At 41.8% G+C, this 15,757-nt stretch overlaps 1 protein-coding gene across 13 annotated transcripts in view; it reads left to right on the top strand.

The window, feature by feature from the left end:
- Nucleotides 1–15,757, top strand: part of BPTF (bromodomain PHD finger transcription factor) — a 148,046-nt gene that overhangs the window by 31,095 nt on the left and 101,194 nt on the right. For all 13 annotated transcript variants that reach the window (XM_042915788.1, XM_042915785.1, XM_042915784.1 and 10 more), the window contains exon 2: nt 8,098–8,920. In XM_042915788.1, coding sequence (XP_042771722.1) covers nt 8,098–8,920 — 823 coding nt within the window. The remainder of the gene's footprint in view (nt 1–8,097; nt 8,921–15,757) is intronic.

Here is a 15,757-nt window from a genome sequence, read left to right as displayed (position 1 = left end):
ATTGTTTATCCTTTTGTAGCATTTTTGTCCCATGGTGTTTTGTTTTTAAGATTGATACCTGCTGACATATGTAGCCCTAAATTACTCAAGACTGCTCTCTGGAATCCTATCAAGTGTATGTTCCACAATTTAATCTTTCCCTTATTGGTGAACATTTTGGTCGTTTCTAGTTTGATTCGCTACTTATTTGCTCTTTTAAACAAATTGAATACTCTGCATATGCACAAGGAAGGTTTCCCTAGAGAAGTGATTTTCAAACTGTGGGCTGCAACCAGCATGTTTTGAAAGTTGACAGAATAGACCGAGTTAGGACAGAAGAGAAGAGGTTATAAGACATACGGTTAAGAGTAGCGTTTCGTAGGACTTTTGTTTTGGTGTTGTGTGCTGGATTGAGATGTAAAATGTTATTTTTTACTTTGGGCCGCGAACGTAGAGTTTGCAGACTGTTCTCTGAGGGTTGTGTGCACCACCTTAACCGGCACCGAGCTACTCTCAGAACTGGGGGTGCCCGTGTGTGGTGCTTACTGATGGTGGATTGCTGTTTCCATCGTACGGCCTTCTCCCCCAGATTTTACTTAGTTGGATTTTTAAGTCTGTGTCCATTGATGGGTATGACACAGTATTTCACTGTGGTCTTGTTTGCTTTGTCCTGATAACTAGTGAGGCAGATGTCAATCCCGCCCCCCGTCTTTTTTAATACAGGAAAATTTAATATATCTGCTAGATATTAGAATAGCGTTGAAAATGGTAATGAGTGTAATCCTTGGTGGCATATGATAGATACATTTTAATGAAGCATTGAAATGATTTGCTAATACTAATGATTGACAGTCGAGGGGCTTATGTGGCTTAATTTTGAGCTTTCTCTTTGTGCATTCTAATCTGCGCTCAGTTCTATAAACCTGAATCTTTGAATTTGGCAGAGTGATCTTATACTTGTGTTCCTACAGTACCATCAGTAAGCCATTAGTACCAGTGTCATTTTGCTGATTTGAATATTAATGTTTCATATGTGTGCACAGATACCTGTTTAACATTTTTCTTTTAAATTACCATAATAAAAATATACACATGTGATATTAAAAAATATAAAAAAGTAAAAAAAAATTAGTTTTTCCCCCCTGCCCCCCCAGTTCTCCCTCTCAGAAACAAGAACTTTATTTATTTATTTAATTTTATGTTTTTAATTTACATCCAAGTTAGTTAGCATACAGTACAACAGTGATTTCAGGGGTACATTCCTTAATGGCCCTTGCCCATTTAGCCCATCCCCCTCCCACAACCCCTCCAGTAATCCTCTGTTTGTTCTCCATATTTAAGAGTCTCTTATGTTTCCTTTTTTAATTTTTTTATTTTTTTTTAACGTTTATTTACTATTGAGAGACAGAGACAGAGCATGAGCAGGGGAGGGGCAGAGAGAGGAGACACAGAATCCGAAGCAGGCTCCAGGCTCCGAGCTCTCAGCACAGAGCCTGATGTGGGGCTCGAACCACAAACCATGAGATCGTGACCTGAGCCGAAGTCGGATGCTTAACCGACTGAGCCACCCAGGTGCCCCAAGAGTCTCTTATGTTTCATCCCCCTCCCTGTTTTTATATTCTTTTTGCTTCCCTTCATCTGCTCTGTTTCTAAAAATCCTCGTATGAGTGAAGTCATATGATATTTGTCTTTCTCTGACTAATTTCACTTAGCATAATACCCTCTAGTTCTGTCCATTTGTAGTTGCAAATGGCAAGATTTCATTCTTTTTGATTGCTGAGTAATACTCCATTGTATATATATACCACATCTTCTTTGCCCATTCATCCATCAATGGACATTTGGGTTCTTCCCATACTTTGGCTATTGTTGATAGTGCTGCTGTAAACATTGGGGTGCATGTGCCCCTTCAAAATAGCATACCTGTATCCCTTGGATAAATACCTAGTAGTGTGATTGCTGGGTCGTAGAGTAGTTCTATTTTTAATTTTTTTTTTAATTTTTTTAAAATTTACATCCAAATTAGTTAGCATATAATGCAACAGTGATTTCAGGAGTAGATTTCTTAATGCCCCTTACCCATTTAGCCCATCCCACCCTCCCCCCAGTAACCCTCTGTTTGTTCTCCATATTTATGCATCTCTTATGTTTTGTTCCCCTCTCTGTTTTATATTAGTTTTGTTTCCCTTCCCTTATGTTCATCTGTTTTGTCTTTTAAAATCCTCATATGAGTGAAGTCATGCGATATTTGTCTTTCTCTGACTAATTTCACTTAGCATAATACCCTCCAGTTCCATCCACATAGTGCAAATGGCAAGATTTCATTCTTTTTGATTGCCGAGTAATACTCCATTGTATATATATACCACACCTTCTTTATCCATTCATCCATCGATGGACATTTGGGCTCTTTCCATACTTTGGCTATTTTGATAGTGCTGCTATGAACATTGGGGTGCATGTGTCCCTTTGAAACAGCACACCTGTATCCCGTGGATAAATGCCTAGTAGTGCAATTGCTGGGTCGTAGGGTAGTTCTGTTTTTAGTTTTTTGAGGAACCTCCATGCTGTTTTCCAGAGTGGCTGCACCAGCTTGCATTCCCACCAACAGTGTGAAAGAGATCCTCTTTCTCTGCATCCTCGCCAACATGTTGTTGCCTGACATGTTAATGTTAGCCATTCTGACAGGTGTGAGGTGGTATCTCAGTGTGGCTTTGATTTATATCTCCCTGATGATGAGTGATGTTGAGCATTTTTTCATGTGTCAGTTGGCCATCTGGATGTCTTCTTTGGAGGAGTGTCTATTCATGTCTTTTGCCCATTTCTTCACTGGATTATTTGTTTTTCGGGTGTTGAGTTTGATAAATTCTTTATAGATTTTGGATACTAACCCTTTATCTGATACATTGTGTGCAAATATCTTCTCCCATTCTGTCGGTTGCCTTTTAGTTTTACAGAGTGTTTCCATCGCTGTGCAGAAGCTTTTTATTTTGATGAGGTCCCAATAGTTCATTTTTGCTTTGTTTCCCTTGCCTCCGGAGACATGTTGAGTAAGAAGTTGCTGTGGCCAAGATCAAAGAGGTTTTTGCCTGCTTTCTCCTTGAGGATTCTGATGGCTTCCCGTCTTACATTTAGGTCTTTCATCCGTTTTGAGTTTATTTTTGTGTATGGTGTAAGAAAGTGGTTCAGGTTCATTCTTCTGCATGTTGTTGGCCAGTTTTCCCAGCACCACTTCCTGAAGAGACTGTCTTTATTCCATTGGACCTTCTTTCCTGCTTTGTCAGAGATCAGTTGGCCATACATTTGTGGGTCCATTTCTGGGTTCTCTGTTCTGTTCCATTGATCTGAGTGTCTGTTTTTGTGCCAGTACCATACTGTCTTGATGATTACAGCTTTGTAGTACAGCTTGAAATCCTAGAAACAAGTACTTTAAAAAGATTCTTGGGGCACCTGGGTAGCTTAGTTGGTTGAGTATCTGACTCTTGATTTCAGCTCAGGTCACAATCCCAGCGTCTTGGGATCAAGCTCCACATTGGGCTCTGCACTGGGTGTGGAGTCTGCTTAAGATTCTCTTCTCTCTCTCTCTCTCTCTCTCTCTCTCTCTCTCTCTCCCCCTTCCCTCCCTCCCCCTCTCCCCCATGTGTGAGCTCTCTCTTTCTCTCAAATAAATAAATTAATTAATTAACTTAAAAAATATTAAGGATTCTTGGGGCGCCTGGGTGGCTCAGTCGGTTAAGTGTCCAATTTGATTTTGGCTCAGATTGTGATCTCAGTTTGTAGGATTGAGCCCTGTGTCGGGCTCTGTGTTGATGGTGTGGAGCCTGCTTGGGATTCTCTCTTTCTCGTTGTCTCTCTCTGTCCCTCCCCCACTCATTCTCTCTCTGTCTCAAAATAAATTAAAAAAAAAAGTCTTTTTCATTTCAGCATATATGAATTTTACTTTATTCTTTCCAACTGCCATTGTGTAAGTGTATCATAATTCATAATTCATTTAGGTATTGATGTATATTCAGGCTAAAACAAAACCCACAAAACTTCAACTTAAAAAAATTTTTTTTTAAGTTTATTTATTTTGAGAGAGAAAGAATGTGAATGGCAGAGGAGCAGAAAGAGAGAGAGAGGGAGAGAATCCCAAGCAAACTCCACACTGTCAGGGCAGAGCCCAGTACAGGTTTAGATCCCACGACCCAGTGGTCACAACCGGAGCCAAAATCAAGAGTCAGTCGCTTAACTTACTGAGCCACCCAGGCGCCCCCAAAACTTGAACTTTCATAAACCCTTGCGTTCGATTTTTTTGTACTTACTTAAATGCATATGTGTATATCTGTAGGATAGATTCTGGGAGGTTGAATTGCTGGGTCAAAGGGTTATGCATTCAGATAGATTTTGCCAAATTGCCTTTTAAAATTTGAAATAATTTATACTTTCCCAATAATGCTTCAGAGGAAACTGACCTATATTTAATGTTAACTTTCAAAAGTGCTCACCCTGTTTACTATGTACATGACTATAGTCATGATTTGAATAGAAGCTCTTTTGTGGTTTCCAGCTAGATGTATAGAATATAGAACTTATGGGCCTTTTTTTTTTTTTTGCCTTTTTTCCTTTTATTTCTAAAACCAACAGAAAATGAACAGACTTTAGCTTTTTTTTTTTTTTTTTAGAGAGAGAGAGTGGGGGAGGGGCAGAGAATCTTTTTAAGTTTGAGAGAGAAAGGAAGGAGTGGGGAGGGAGGGAGAGAGGGAAGGCAAGCCTGGGGGAGGGGCAGAGGGAGAGAGAACCTCGAGCAGCCTCCACACTCAGCCTCCACACTCAGCCGGGAACCCGATGTGGGGCTTCATCCCACAACCCTGGTATCATGACCTGAGCCGAAATCAAGGGTTGGACATTAACAGACGGAGCCACCCAGGTGCCCCAACTTTAGCTGATTAATAATATGAAGTTATATAATCCGTTAAAATTCAGATCTATGCAATGGTTATCCAAAGTCTTTCAGAATGTATGAAAGCTGATGCTTTAAAATTAGACATTAAATTAATTTAGATAATACTTCTGTTACTGCTTTAAAATAGATTCTTATCAGCAGTTTGTTTTTTTTTTTAACATTAACTGCTTTCATTGATAGTCTTCAGTAATTTATTGTGTTTCTCATTATAAAAAGCCTGCTGTATATACAGTGTCAGATACTTTAAGTATTCTCGTTTGCAAGTGACCGAAGACAAACATGTTCACTTACGCACGAGGGAAATGGTTTTGGTTTCCGTAACTGGGAAATCCGAAGGATAGGTTCCACCAAGGACTCAAGAATTGTTAGTACTTACATGTCGCTTCTGCTTTTGTCCATCATCTTTACTCCCTTCTTCCATGAGGGAAGTAGAGATGACTTAGCCATGGACAGCTCTGGCCTCATTCATGGAGAGAAGGGGCTTCAGAGCACTTCTCATCTGAATATAAAATCCCAAGGAGAGTCTTGCTGGCCTGCCCTGGGTCATATCTCCATGCCATACTGTGACTGGGGCCCCATCACAATCACGGCGTGGGGAAGGGAAATTCTCAAAAGCGAATGATGCTGGGAAAATACTGCTAATGAAAGAAATATGCCAAATTCTGGGCGGCTCGGTAGGTTAAGCGCCCAACATCGATTTAGGTCATCTCACGGTTGGTGGGTTTGAGCCCCACGTCGGACTCTGTGCTGACGGCTCCGAGCCAAGAGCCTGTTTCGGATTGTTGTCTTCCTTTCTCTCTCTGCCCCTCCCCGGCCTGTGCACTCTTACTCTCCCTCTCTCAAAAATAAATAAACTTAAAGGAAAAAAAAAAGAGTTGGGTGTTCAGCTGGGGAGATGGAGTAGATACCATGAAAAGGTAATATAATATGAGGTAACATGGTTCACAGAAGGCTACATGAATTCAGAAGAGCCTGGGGAGATTAGAATAAGCTTTTGAACGTAATGGTAAATACAGAGTTAAATCTCAAGGTGGTGGTATATTCCACACCAGTTGGTTTCTTTCTCCATAAGTCACTTGGATCCATCTTTTTGTTGTTATTCTCACAGCCAGACTCTGAATCCAGGTCTTTATCTTCTGCTTCATTGCAGAACATGCCCTGTCTCTGGTCTCTTCCTCCTTGTCCTGTTCCTTCTGTTCAGTGAAGCCAGAGAAGTCTTTCTGGAACAGTGTACCCTTGTCCCTGCCCTGCTTAAAAAACCTGGTAACCCTCATCACTGCCGGAATAAAGTACTCTACAGACTCCTAAAGACTCTACATTCTGGTCCCAGAACTGCTTTCCAGCCTTCCTTCTGGAATTCTTTACTTGGATGCTCTTTGACAGTGTCTTGCATAAACAGCTGAGGGAATGCAGAGACCGGGTCTGTAAGCAGTTTTGTCTCGCTTGCGGACTTGTTGTTTCTTCTCTCATTTGAGGGAATCCCTCTAGGTTCAGCCTTCCCTTTTACTCCTCTCTCTCATTTATATTTATACAGACGAAGCCCAGATAATTTCCAGGAGGCACTAAAATGGGCTGGGTTACCCATCATGGTGCTTATTATCACGGTGATTCTGGGATTTAATCGAATCTGTGAAAAGTGCATCTGTGTAGATGGTACCCCTTTCGTGAAGTTTGCCGAGATGTAGGCTCACCAACAGTGTCTGGCCCAGGGTGATCCTTTGGACTTTTTTTCTGCAGAAAGTAATGGATACATTTTTATTTGGAAAATCTTTTCAATGAATGAATATTGGGTGTGCATTGGATAAATTAAAATATCTTCACCTTTTATATTCTTTAGCATGCTTTTTTCTCCTGACACCCTATACCCTTTTAGTTATGAGACTAAGCTCAAAGTGAGGAGGTCTCTGGAATGGGGGAGGGGGCAGGCAGTTCAGAGGTTACCAGTAGCCCTAAATCATGGTTGATAGAAGCTAATTGTACAGCAGTGAATTAAGGTTAACTTATCTTGTTAAAATTGTTTCTGATATTTAAAAATACTTTTCCTATTCTGTAAACATCATTGGAAGTAATAATAAAAAAATAATATAGGCACAGCTGTTTAGGAGACACTTGTTTCAACAAGTTTTCTTTTTAAAATTTATTTTTAGAACAAGTGCAAGCAGGGGGAGGGGTGAAGGGAGGGAGGGACAGAGAGAGAGAGAGAGAGAGAGAGAATATTTTAAGTAGGCTTCATGCTCAGCTTGGAGCCCAGTGTGGGGCTCGATCCCACGACCCTGGGATCATGACCTGAGCCTCGATGAAGAGTCGGACCCTCAACCGACAGAGCCTCCCAGGTGCCCCTCAACAAGTTTTCTTATTATACAGTAGGGCTTATTAAAATCCCTCACAGATTCATTCAGAAAATTAGATGAGCTCCTATATGCTTGGTACAAACTAAGCTCTCAAATGCGCTGTATATTGATACATTTATATATATACATATATATTCCTGGACATCACATCTCATAACAGGTACCTACAGTTGCTTAACCCACTGCTAAAAAATGCATACAATCTGTGTCTGTTTGCTAGGTGAGCCTCCCTTTTTTCTTCTCTTTTTACTTCTTCCTTTCTTCTGCCTTTCTGTCTCGGCCCTAACTTTGTGTTGCACTGTGGAACTCTCCGATACGTGGCTCTCAGGAAGCATTTCTGGCAGAGGAGAAGGGGTGCTATACCAGAGAACTTCCTGTTTGTCGAGAGCCGTTTCTGTATCACAGCTGACACAGTGTGAGCTCTCTTGTGCCTGTTACCTCACATGGGGATGTTTTTTTCTCATTTATGTTCTTTACAGATCTTTCACGAGTGCACTGTTACTTTTGACCATAGTTACCTGGAAACCACCTACCCCCTCTAGATAATTGAGAGGTGATTACGATTAAATTTGTGTTTTTTGTTTTTTTTTTTACTTCTAGTTTTTGATATAATGGGAAAACTTTAAGTTCGGATGTTTTTTGACTTAAAAACTAGAGTTGAATCATTGCTTCTTGATCCTGTTTTAACTTGACAGTTATTAGAAAAATCGGAGTGTGCTTATCTGTTTTTTGAGGTGTATGTCCAGACAGGGAAAAGCTAGAGAACCGTAGTTTGCAGAAATGACGGATTGATTTGTAATGATGCCATTTCTTTATTTGCAGGTAGGCGAAAACCGAGAGTACATCGGCCTCGTTCTCCGATATTGGAAGAAAAAGACATCCCGCCCCTTGAATTTCCCAAGTCCTCTGAGGATTTAATGGTGCCTAATGAGCATATAATGAATGTCATTGCCATTTATGAGGTACTGCGGAACTTTGGCACCGTTCTAAGGTTGTCTCCTTTTCGCTTTGAGGACTTCTGCGCGGCTCTGGTGAGTCAGGAGCAGTGCACGCTTATGGCGGAAATGCACGTCGTGCTCTTGAAAGCGGTTTTGCGCGAAGAGGACACTTCCAATACTACCTTTGGGCCTGCTGATCTGAAAGACAGCGTTAACTCCACGCTCTATTTCATCGACGGGATGACGTGGCCGGAGGTGCTGCGGGTGTACTGTGAGAGCGATAAGGAGTACCATCACGTTCTTCCTTACCAAGAAGCAGAGGACTATCCCTATGGACCAGTAGAGAACAAGATCAAGGTTCTGCAGTTCTTAGTCGATCAGTTTCTTACCACGAATATCGCGCGGGAGGAGTTGATGTCTGAAGGGGTGATCCAGTATGACGATCACTGTCGGGTTTGCCACAAACTTGGGGATTTGCTTTGCTGCGAGACGTGTTCGGCTGTGTACCATTTGGAATGTGTGAAGCCGCCTCTCGAGGAGGTGCCGGAGGACGAGTGGCAGTGTGAAGTCTGCGTAGCGCATAAGGTGCCTGGTGTGACCGACTGTGTCGCCGAAATCCAAAAAAACAAACCGTACATTCGACACGAACCTATTGGATATGACCGAAGTCGAAGGAAATACTGGTTCCTAAACCGGAGACTCATAATGTAAGTGTGACGGTCTTAATTTTTGTGTGTGTTTAAAATCGAGCCAGTTTCCTTCCTGACTGAGAAAACCGAGCTCGGCCGCTGATGGAATATAAACCTTTGTGATCGAATAACGAGTTACGTAGTTAAGTAGTTTCTGACTTGAAGGAATACGTACCTTAAAACAGCTTTTTAAGTTGTAGGGAAAGAAGAGTGTACGAAAACGTGCAAATTACACACCCAGGGTATTAATTGCCTGGGATGGGAGATAGACTGTTACAAGGCAGATGCCACGGGGGGCCCTTCCCTGACTTTATTCCCTGCATCCCTGCAGCCTATCGTGAGGCGATCTCCACCCTTATTTTGGTGTTAGGATTTTCCTCTCGTTTCGGTTTCGCTGCATCCGTACGTAAAATGGACCGGCAAGAACAAACCAGCCGTCTGAGGAAAGATCGGTTTTGTCATCATTGTCTCCCAGGAGGAGGAGAGAAGCTCTCCAGACTCATGGTCGCAGCCTGACTTCTGTTTTTCTGAGGGTTTTCAAGAGGCTCTTCCAGGCAGGTCAGGGGGAAGCACAGGAGACCGTCTGGGAAAGCAGAGCATTTACCTCGGTCACGTGTCGGGCAGGGTCGGAGTATGGACTTGGTTTTGACGTCTTGTAGAAATACGATCGGAGGGAGTGGGCTGCTTTGTATTTTCAGCTTCTGAAGTCTTCACAGCCTTCTTGCAGCTCTCAGAATTAGGTCAGATCTTATAAAACCAGTGGTGGGCTGAAAGGAACATCGAGCAGGGCTTGGAGAAGATAAGCAGGAACTTCCTCAGCGCCTGGGCAGGCCTCGCCAGGTAGAGGGAAGCGTCCCGGCCAGGCCCCCCCTTCACTTACGAAGATGGTACAGAGTAAACAGGTCCTCAGTTCTGGGCAGTCGTCGTCTTGCAGTGTTGCTGTTGAGAAATCTGAATCTGTTCGTTGATTCTTTGTATGTGACCTGTCGGGACTTACCTGGAAGCTTAGAATCTTCTCTTTGCTTGTAGCGTTTTGCGGTTTTAGAGTGATATGGCCTCGTATGAGTCCTTTTTTTATCCGCCGGGTGTTTGGTGGGCACTTTCAAATCTGGCAGTTGAGTCCTTCAGTTGAGAACTTGTCTTGAGAACTTCCTCCTCTCCTTTTCCCTGTTGTATTTATCTTGTGCTATTATTTTGTTGAACACTGGTCTTCCTGTTTTGGTCTTCTGATTTTCTTACCTTTTTCCTCCAGTTTTCCTCTTTGTCTTTTTTCTTCTTTGGGGTGGGAGGGAGGGAGGGAGGGAGGGAGTGAGTATATATGTGTGTTGTTCAGTTTTTCTGGAAGATTTCCCTATCTTAGTCTTTCAGCCCTACTATTTAGATTTTTTCTTACTATCATATTTTTATTTTCTAAGAGCTCTTTTGTTCTTAGAATCTTCCTCCTTTAAAAAAGTAATAAGGGGCACGCACCTGGGTGGTTCACTCAGTTGAGCGTCTCACTTGAGCTCGGGTCATGATCTCACAGTTCCTGAGTTTGAGCCCCTGCATCCGGCTTGCTGCTGTCAGCCCAGAGCCCACCTCAGATCCTCTGTCCGTCTCCCCTCTTTGCCCCTCCCCTGCTCATGCCTGCGCCTGCTCACGTGCACTCGCACATGCCCTCTCTCTCTCTCTCTCAGAAATAAACATTAAAAAAACCTCTAAGATAGGAGTAATTATGAAAAAAAAAAAAAGTAATAAAATCCTGGACACCTGGGTGGCTCAGTTGGTTAAGCACCCAACTTTTGTTTCAGCTCTGGTCATGATCTCACAGTTTGCGAGTTCGAGCCCGCTTTCGGGCCCCCAGGTGCCCCAAGTCAAATACAAAACTTTAAATATTATTGTTAGTGATAATTTAAGTGTTCCTTGTCAATAATTTGAGTAAATTTTACATCTCTTTAAAAGTTAGATTAAAATAAGACAATTTCAGTGTGATGCCCTCTTGTGGTAGATTATATGTGGACGCCTGGTGAAACTTGAAACCATGTGAATTATTCAGTTGACAGTATGTGGAGATTTGGTATATACTCTCCCTGGACGGTTAAAATGATAAATCAGTGGACTTATTGCCCAAGGGGGGCATACCTAAAGCAAAGTCTGGGGAAGTGAACCAATTTTTAATTGCAGTGCTATCTTTCCTATAGGCCCAGAGCCTGCTTGGGATTCTCTCTCTCTGCCCCTCCCCTGCTTGTGCACATGTTCTTTCTCTCTGTCTTTCAAAAATAAATAAGTAAACTTTAAAAAAAGTAAAACTGTTTTTTGGGGGCACCTGGCCCTGCTTAGTCGGAGGAACATGCAACTCTTGATCTCGGGGTTGTGAGTTAGAGCCCCACGTTGGGGGTGGAGATTACTTAAATAAATAAATATACTTAACAACTTTTTTTCACTTTCAAATGTACTAAATTATAATTTTAAACCTATATTGCTTTGCACCCATACCTCCCCGTTCTAGCTTGTAAGCCGCCTATTTCCTTGCTAGCTTAATGCCATCAAACCTGCATCGGTAAGCCTTCTGGCCGTGTCCAGTTCTGTATATCCCGCAGTCTCCTGGACACGTTCACACAGCAGGCACCTCAAACACAACATGTCCAAAACTGAACTCGTCACTTCCCCCGCATTACCTACCCTTCACCCATTGATCCTATCTGTAGTAAATGGGATCACCATTGCACCAGCTGCTCAAGCAAGAAACTCAGGAATAGGCTTTTGTCTTGTATTGTTTATTATACCTTTTAATTACTCCTTAAATTCTAAATCTGATTTTCTCCGTTCTTGCTGCCCTTATCATAACATAAGCCAACATCATCTGGATTGGACTCCTTTAGTAGTTACCCCTGTGTGTAACTCCCCACTACCCAGTGCTAGTCTCTGTTCCACAGCTGGATGATTTCAGCAATTTGGATCAGGTCTCTTTCTCCCTCAGGTTGAAAAAACCTTTCAGTTACTTCCATTTGCTCTTAACAGAAAGTTCAGATTCCTCCATTTGCTCTTAACAGAAAGTTCACAGTTCCCTAATTTCGGACATTTAATTCTCTTGCTTCCCATTACCTGCCCCCCCCCCCCAATAAATAAATAAATAAATATCAAACTAAAACATCCAGAAATCTTTTGGCCTATTCTCAAGTCTTGGCCTATATATGCCCTTTCCTAGGGCTTTCTTTCCCTGAACCTCTTTCCCTCTTGCACCTTGAAAGATTTTTTTTTTTAAAGTTTAAGTTTTTTATTTTTGAGAGAGAGAGCATGAGTGGGAGAAGGGCAGAGAGAGAGAGAGAGGGAGGGAGTGAGAATCCCAAGCAGGCTCTGCACTGTCAGTGCAGAGCCCGACTTGGGGCTTGAACCCGCGAACTGCGAGATCATGACTTGAGTCAAAAGCAAGTCAGATGCTCAACTGACTGAGTCACCCAGGCGCCCCTCCTTTATTTATTTTTTTAAACACCCATCCCACTTGTAATTTTCGTTTTAAGGTAGGTATCACATACTTCATAAGATGAAGAAAATAGTAGCAACTCTGCATTATTATACCCAGTCGACACTGGCAGCGTTCTAAGTGTTTTATGTGTTTGAACTCAGTCTTCACGACAACATTTTGATAGAAGTATTGCCACCCCATTTTTCAGACAGAAGTTGAGGCACAGAGAGGTTAAATAATGTATTCAGTGTCGCACAACTAGTCGTAAGTAGCAGAATCAGGATTCAGTCCCAGGTATTCTGGCTCCAGAATGTGTGCTCCTGATCTGCTCGGACTGCCTGACCTCGCTGGTGCTTTAACTGCTAAATCCCTAGCTGGGTTGGTTTCCTGCGGCTGCTATAACCAAGTACCACAAACTGGGTGGCAGAAGTTTATTCTCTGGCAGTTGTGCCAGCTGGAAGTTTAAACTCAGGGTGGCAGTGGGGCCGTGTTCCCTTTGGAGGCCCTAGGAAAGAATCCATTCTTGCCTTTTCCAGCTTCTAGTGGCTCAAGTGTTCCTTGGCTCGTGAGCAACATAATTCCAATCTCTGCTTACCTCTGTCTCTTCAAGGAAGCCGAAGCCTTTTCCATCCAGTATCTCCAAATTCCTCCAGCCTTTCCCCATCACCCAGTTCCAAAGCCATGTTCCCATTCTTAGGTGTTTGTCAGAGGGCTCCATTTCCCCTGTACCGAAAGTTGAGTTTCCTAGGGTTGCCGTAACAAATCACCATACACGGAGTTGCTTCACACAACAGGAATTTGGGTCTCTCACAGTTGTGAAGCCACAAGTCTGAAACCTCAGTGTCAGCAGGACTGGTTCTTTCTGGAGACTCTGAGGGAGACTGTTCCAAGCTCTAGTGGTCCCTGGCTGTCCTTGACATTTCTCGGCCTATAGGCAGATGGATCATGCGAATCTCTGCCCGCACCTTCACATCACCTTTCCTGTGTGTCCCTGTGTCTTCTCTTCCACTTACAAGGATACCAGATTTAATCACATTGTATCTGCAAAGACCCTGTTTCCAAATAAGGTCACCTTCTAAGGTTTCGGATGGACATAAATTTTGGAAGGATGCTATTCAACCCACTACTACTGTTCCTTACTCTTAGTTTCTGTGGGTTTGTTTAAAAATGAAACTTGAGACTTATTGTTAGTCTTAACCTCCTCCTTGTCTTGCCTGAGTGAAAGCCAAACAGACTTTAACATGGAGACCTGTAATATTTATGTTTGCTCTTAATTATGCTTTTGGCAGACGGTTTCATTCCAACCTGTCTTCCCTGCCACCCTGTGAGCTCCTTTGAGCTGATTAGTGTCTTTAGGAAAGCCAGGCCAGTTTGGGTGTGCAGAAGGAACATTGTAGGCACTGTAGGGACAGAGCGTCAATAGAAACCACATTCTGACCCCCAAACTAAATATACATACACATCAGTGTATATTTATATAGGAAAGCTTTTGTCACTTTTATAATTAAAACAAATAATTTTGATGATATAAACTCTGACAATGTGTGCCCAAGTCCGCAAGTATTGGGACAACTTGGCGGGGCATCTGGCTGGCTCAGTCAGTAGAGCATGTGACTTGTGATCTCAGGGTTGTGAGTTCAAGCCCTATGTTGGGTGTGGAAACGAAAAAAATAATAAAATAAAAAATAAAATAAAATAAAATAAAAAAATGAAAATAAAACAATAAAAAAAGCATTGGGACAACTTTTCACAAGGTGCCTGGCTGGCTCAGTCAGTAGAACATGTGACTCTTGATCTCAGGGTTGAGTTTGAGACCCTCCTTGGGCACAGACATTGCTTTAAAAAAAAAACAAAAGCAGAACAGCTTTTCTTTGAAAACATTAGCAGTTATTGTTCACTCTGTTTTGTTACTTTATGCTTTTAACAAATTTATCCTTCTACAGCTTCAAGAAGAAAAAAGTTGTCAGTGTTGTGTATTACCTTTGATGAGCAGAATAAAAAAGTTACTGGGCACCACATTTGTAGAGGGACATTTAAGGGAAGAAAATCAGGGGAGTGAAGACTGGAAAATGTGCTGTAAAGAATGACTAAGGGCACCTGGGTGGCTCAGTTAAGCGTCTGACTCTTGGTCTTGGCTCAGGTCAGTATCTCATGGTTCATGAGTTCGAGCCCCACATTGGACACCATGCTGACAGTGCTTGAGATTCTCTGTCTCTTCCTCTCTTTCTGCCCCTCCCCCACGCGTGCTGTCTCTCAAAATAAACTTAAAAAAAAAAAAAAAAAAAAGAATGATTAAAGTATTTGAGCATGTTTGGCCTGAAGAGAAAAAACAGCAAAATTACAGATGTGAAAGATTTGAAGTAAAAGATTTGAAGGACTGTGTGTGGAGGATATGTTAGTTTTATTTCACATAACTCCAGCAGGCAGAACCAGGCCTAATTGGCAGAAATACTAGATTTGTGTCATGTCATTAAAAGGAAGAACTTTCTAAAAGGGCAATTCCAATCCAGAACGGACTGCTATATATGAAGTAGTGAGTTCTCCTTTAAGATGAAACTTAAGATAAAAATTGAAATTATTCTTTGTTTAAATGGAAATTATGCAGGTGTCTATATGGATTAAGTCAGCTATTAGGAACCTTTTCAGTAGTATGTGAGTTACTTGAAAAAATAGAATGTCCGTTTAATTAAATTGGTTCCCATAGAACCCCGTTTTCATGTTGAAATCTTATGCTTGTAAATTATGTTTTCTAACTCCAAAATGTTTTTATACAGAATGTTTCTCTTGTTTCATTGAGATTGGTAGATATTTCTGAATAAAGAGGATAAAGCACATTGTAAAAGAAAGAATTTAACATCTTTATAACAGTGAAATCCTTAAGATTGATATTTTAGATAATAATCAGGCTGTCCTATAACTCTTACGCTCAGTCAAAGCTAAGTACTTTCTGATTTGATATTGTCACTTAATTAGAATTTTGATACAGTATTGCCTTTTGAAAGCATTTTATTAGTCTTTTTGATTAGAGGACTCTGACATCTTTAACATTGTAAATTGGGATAAGATTGTTGTCATCACTCAGTCATAAGAAGTCAGTAAAAATACCCTTATAGAGCAGATTAAAAAAAAATGATTTTCAGCAATTTTTTAGAAAGCTTCTAACAGAGCAATATACTAATTTCATATGTTAGCAGATGCTGATTTTAATTTTTTTTTTTTTTTTCCAACATTTTTTATTTATTTTTGGGACAGAGAGAGACAGAGCATGAACGGGGGAGGGGCAGAGAGAGAGGGAGACACAGAATCGGAAACAGGCTCCAGGCTCCGAGCCATCAGCCCAGAGCCTGACGCGGGGCTCGAACTCACGGACCGCGAGATCGTGACCTGGCTGAAGTCGGACGCTTAACCGA

The sequence above is a fragment of the Panthera leo genome, chromosome E1 (genome assembly GCF_018350215.1).
Source record: "Panthera leo isolate Ple1 chromosome E1, P.leo_Ple1_pat1.1, whole genome shotgun sequence".
Classification (NCBI taxonomy): domain Eukaryota; kingdom Metazoa; phylum Chordata; class Mammalia; order Carnivora; family Felidae; genus Panthera; species Panthera leo.
Note: the sequence above shows the minus strand (reverse complement) of the source record. Positions and strands in the feature narration are given on the sequence as shown.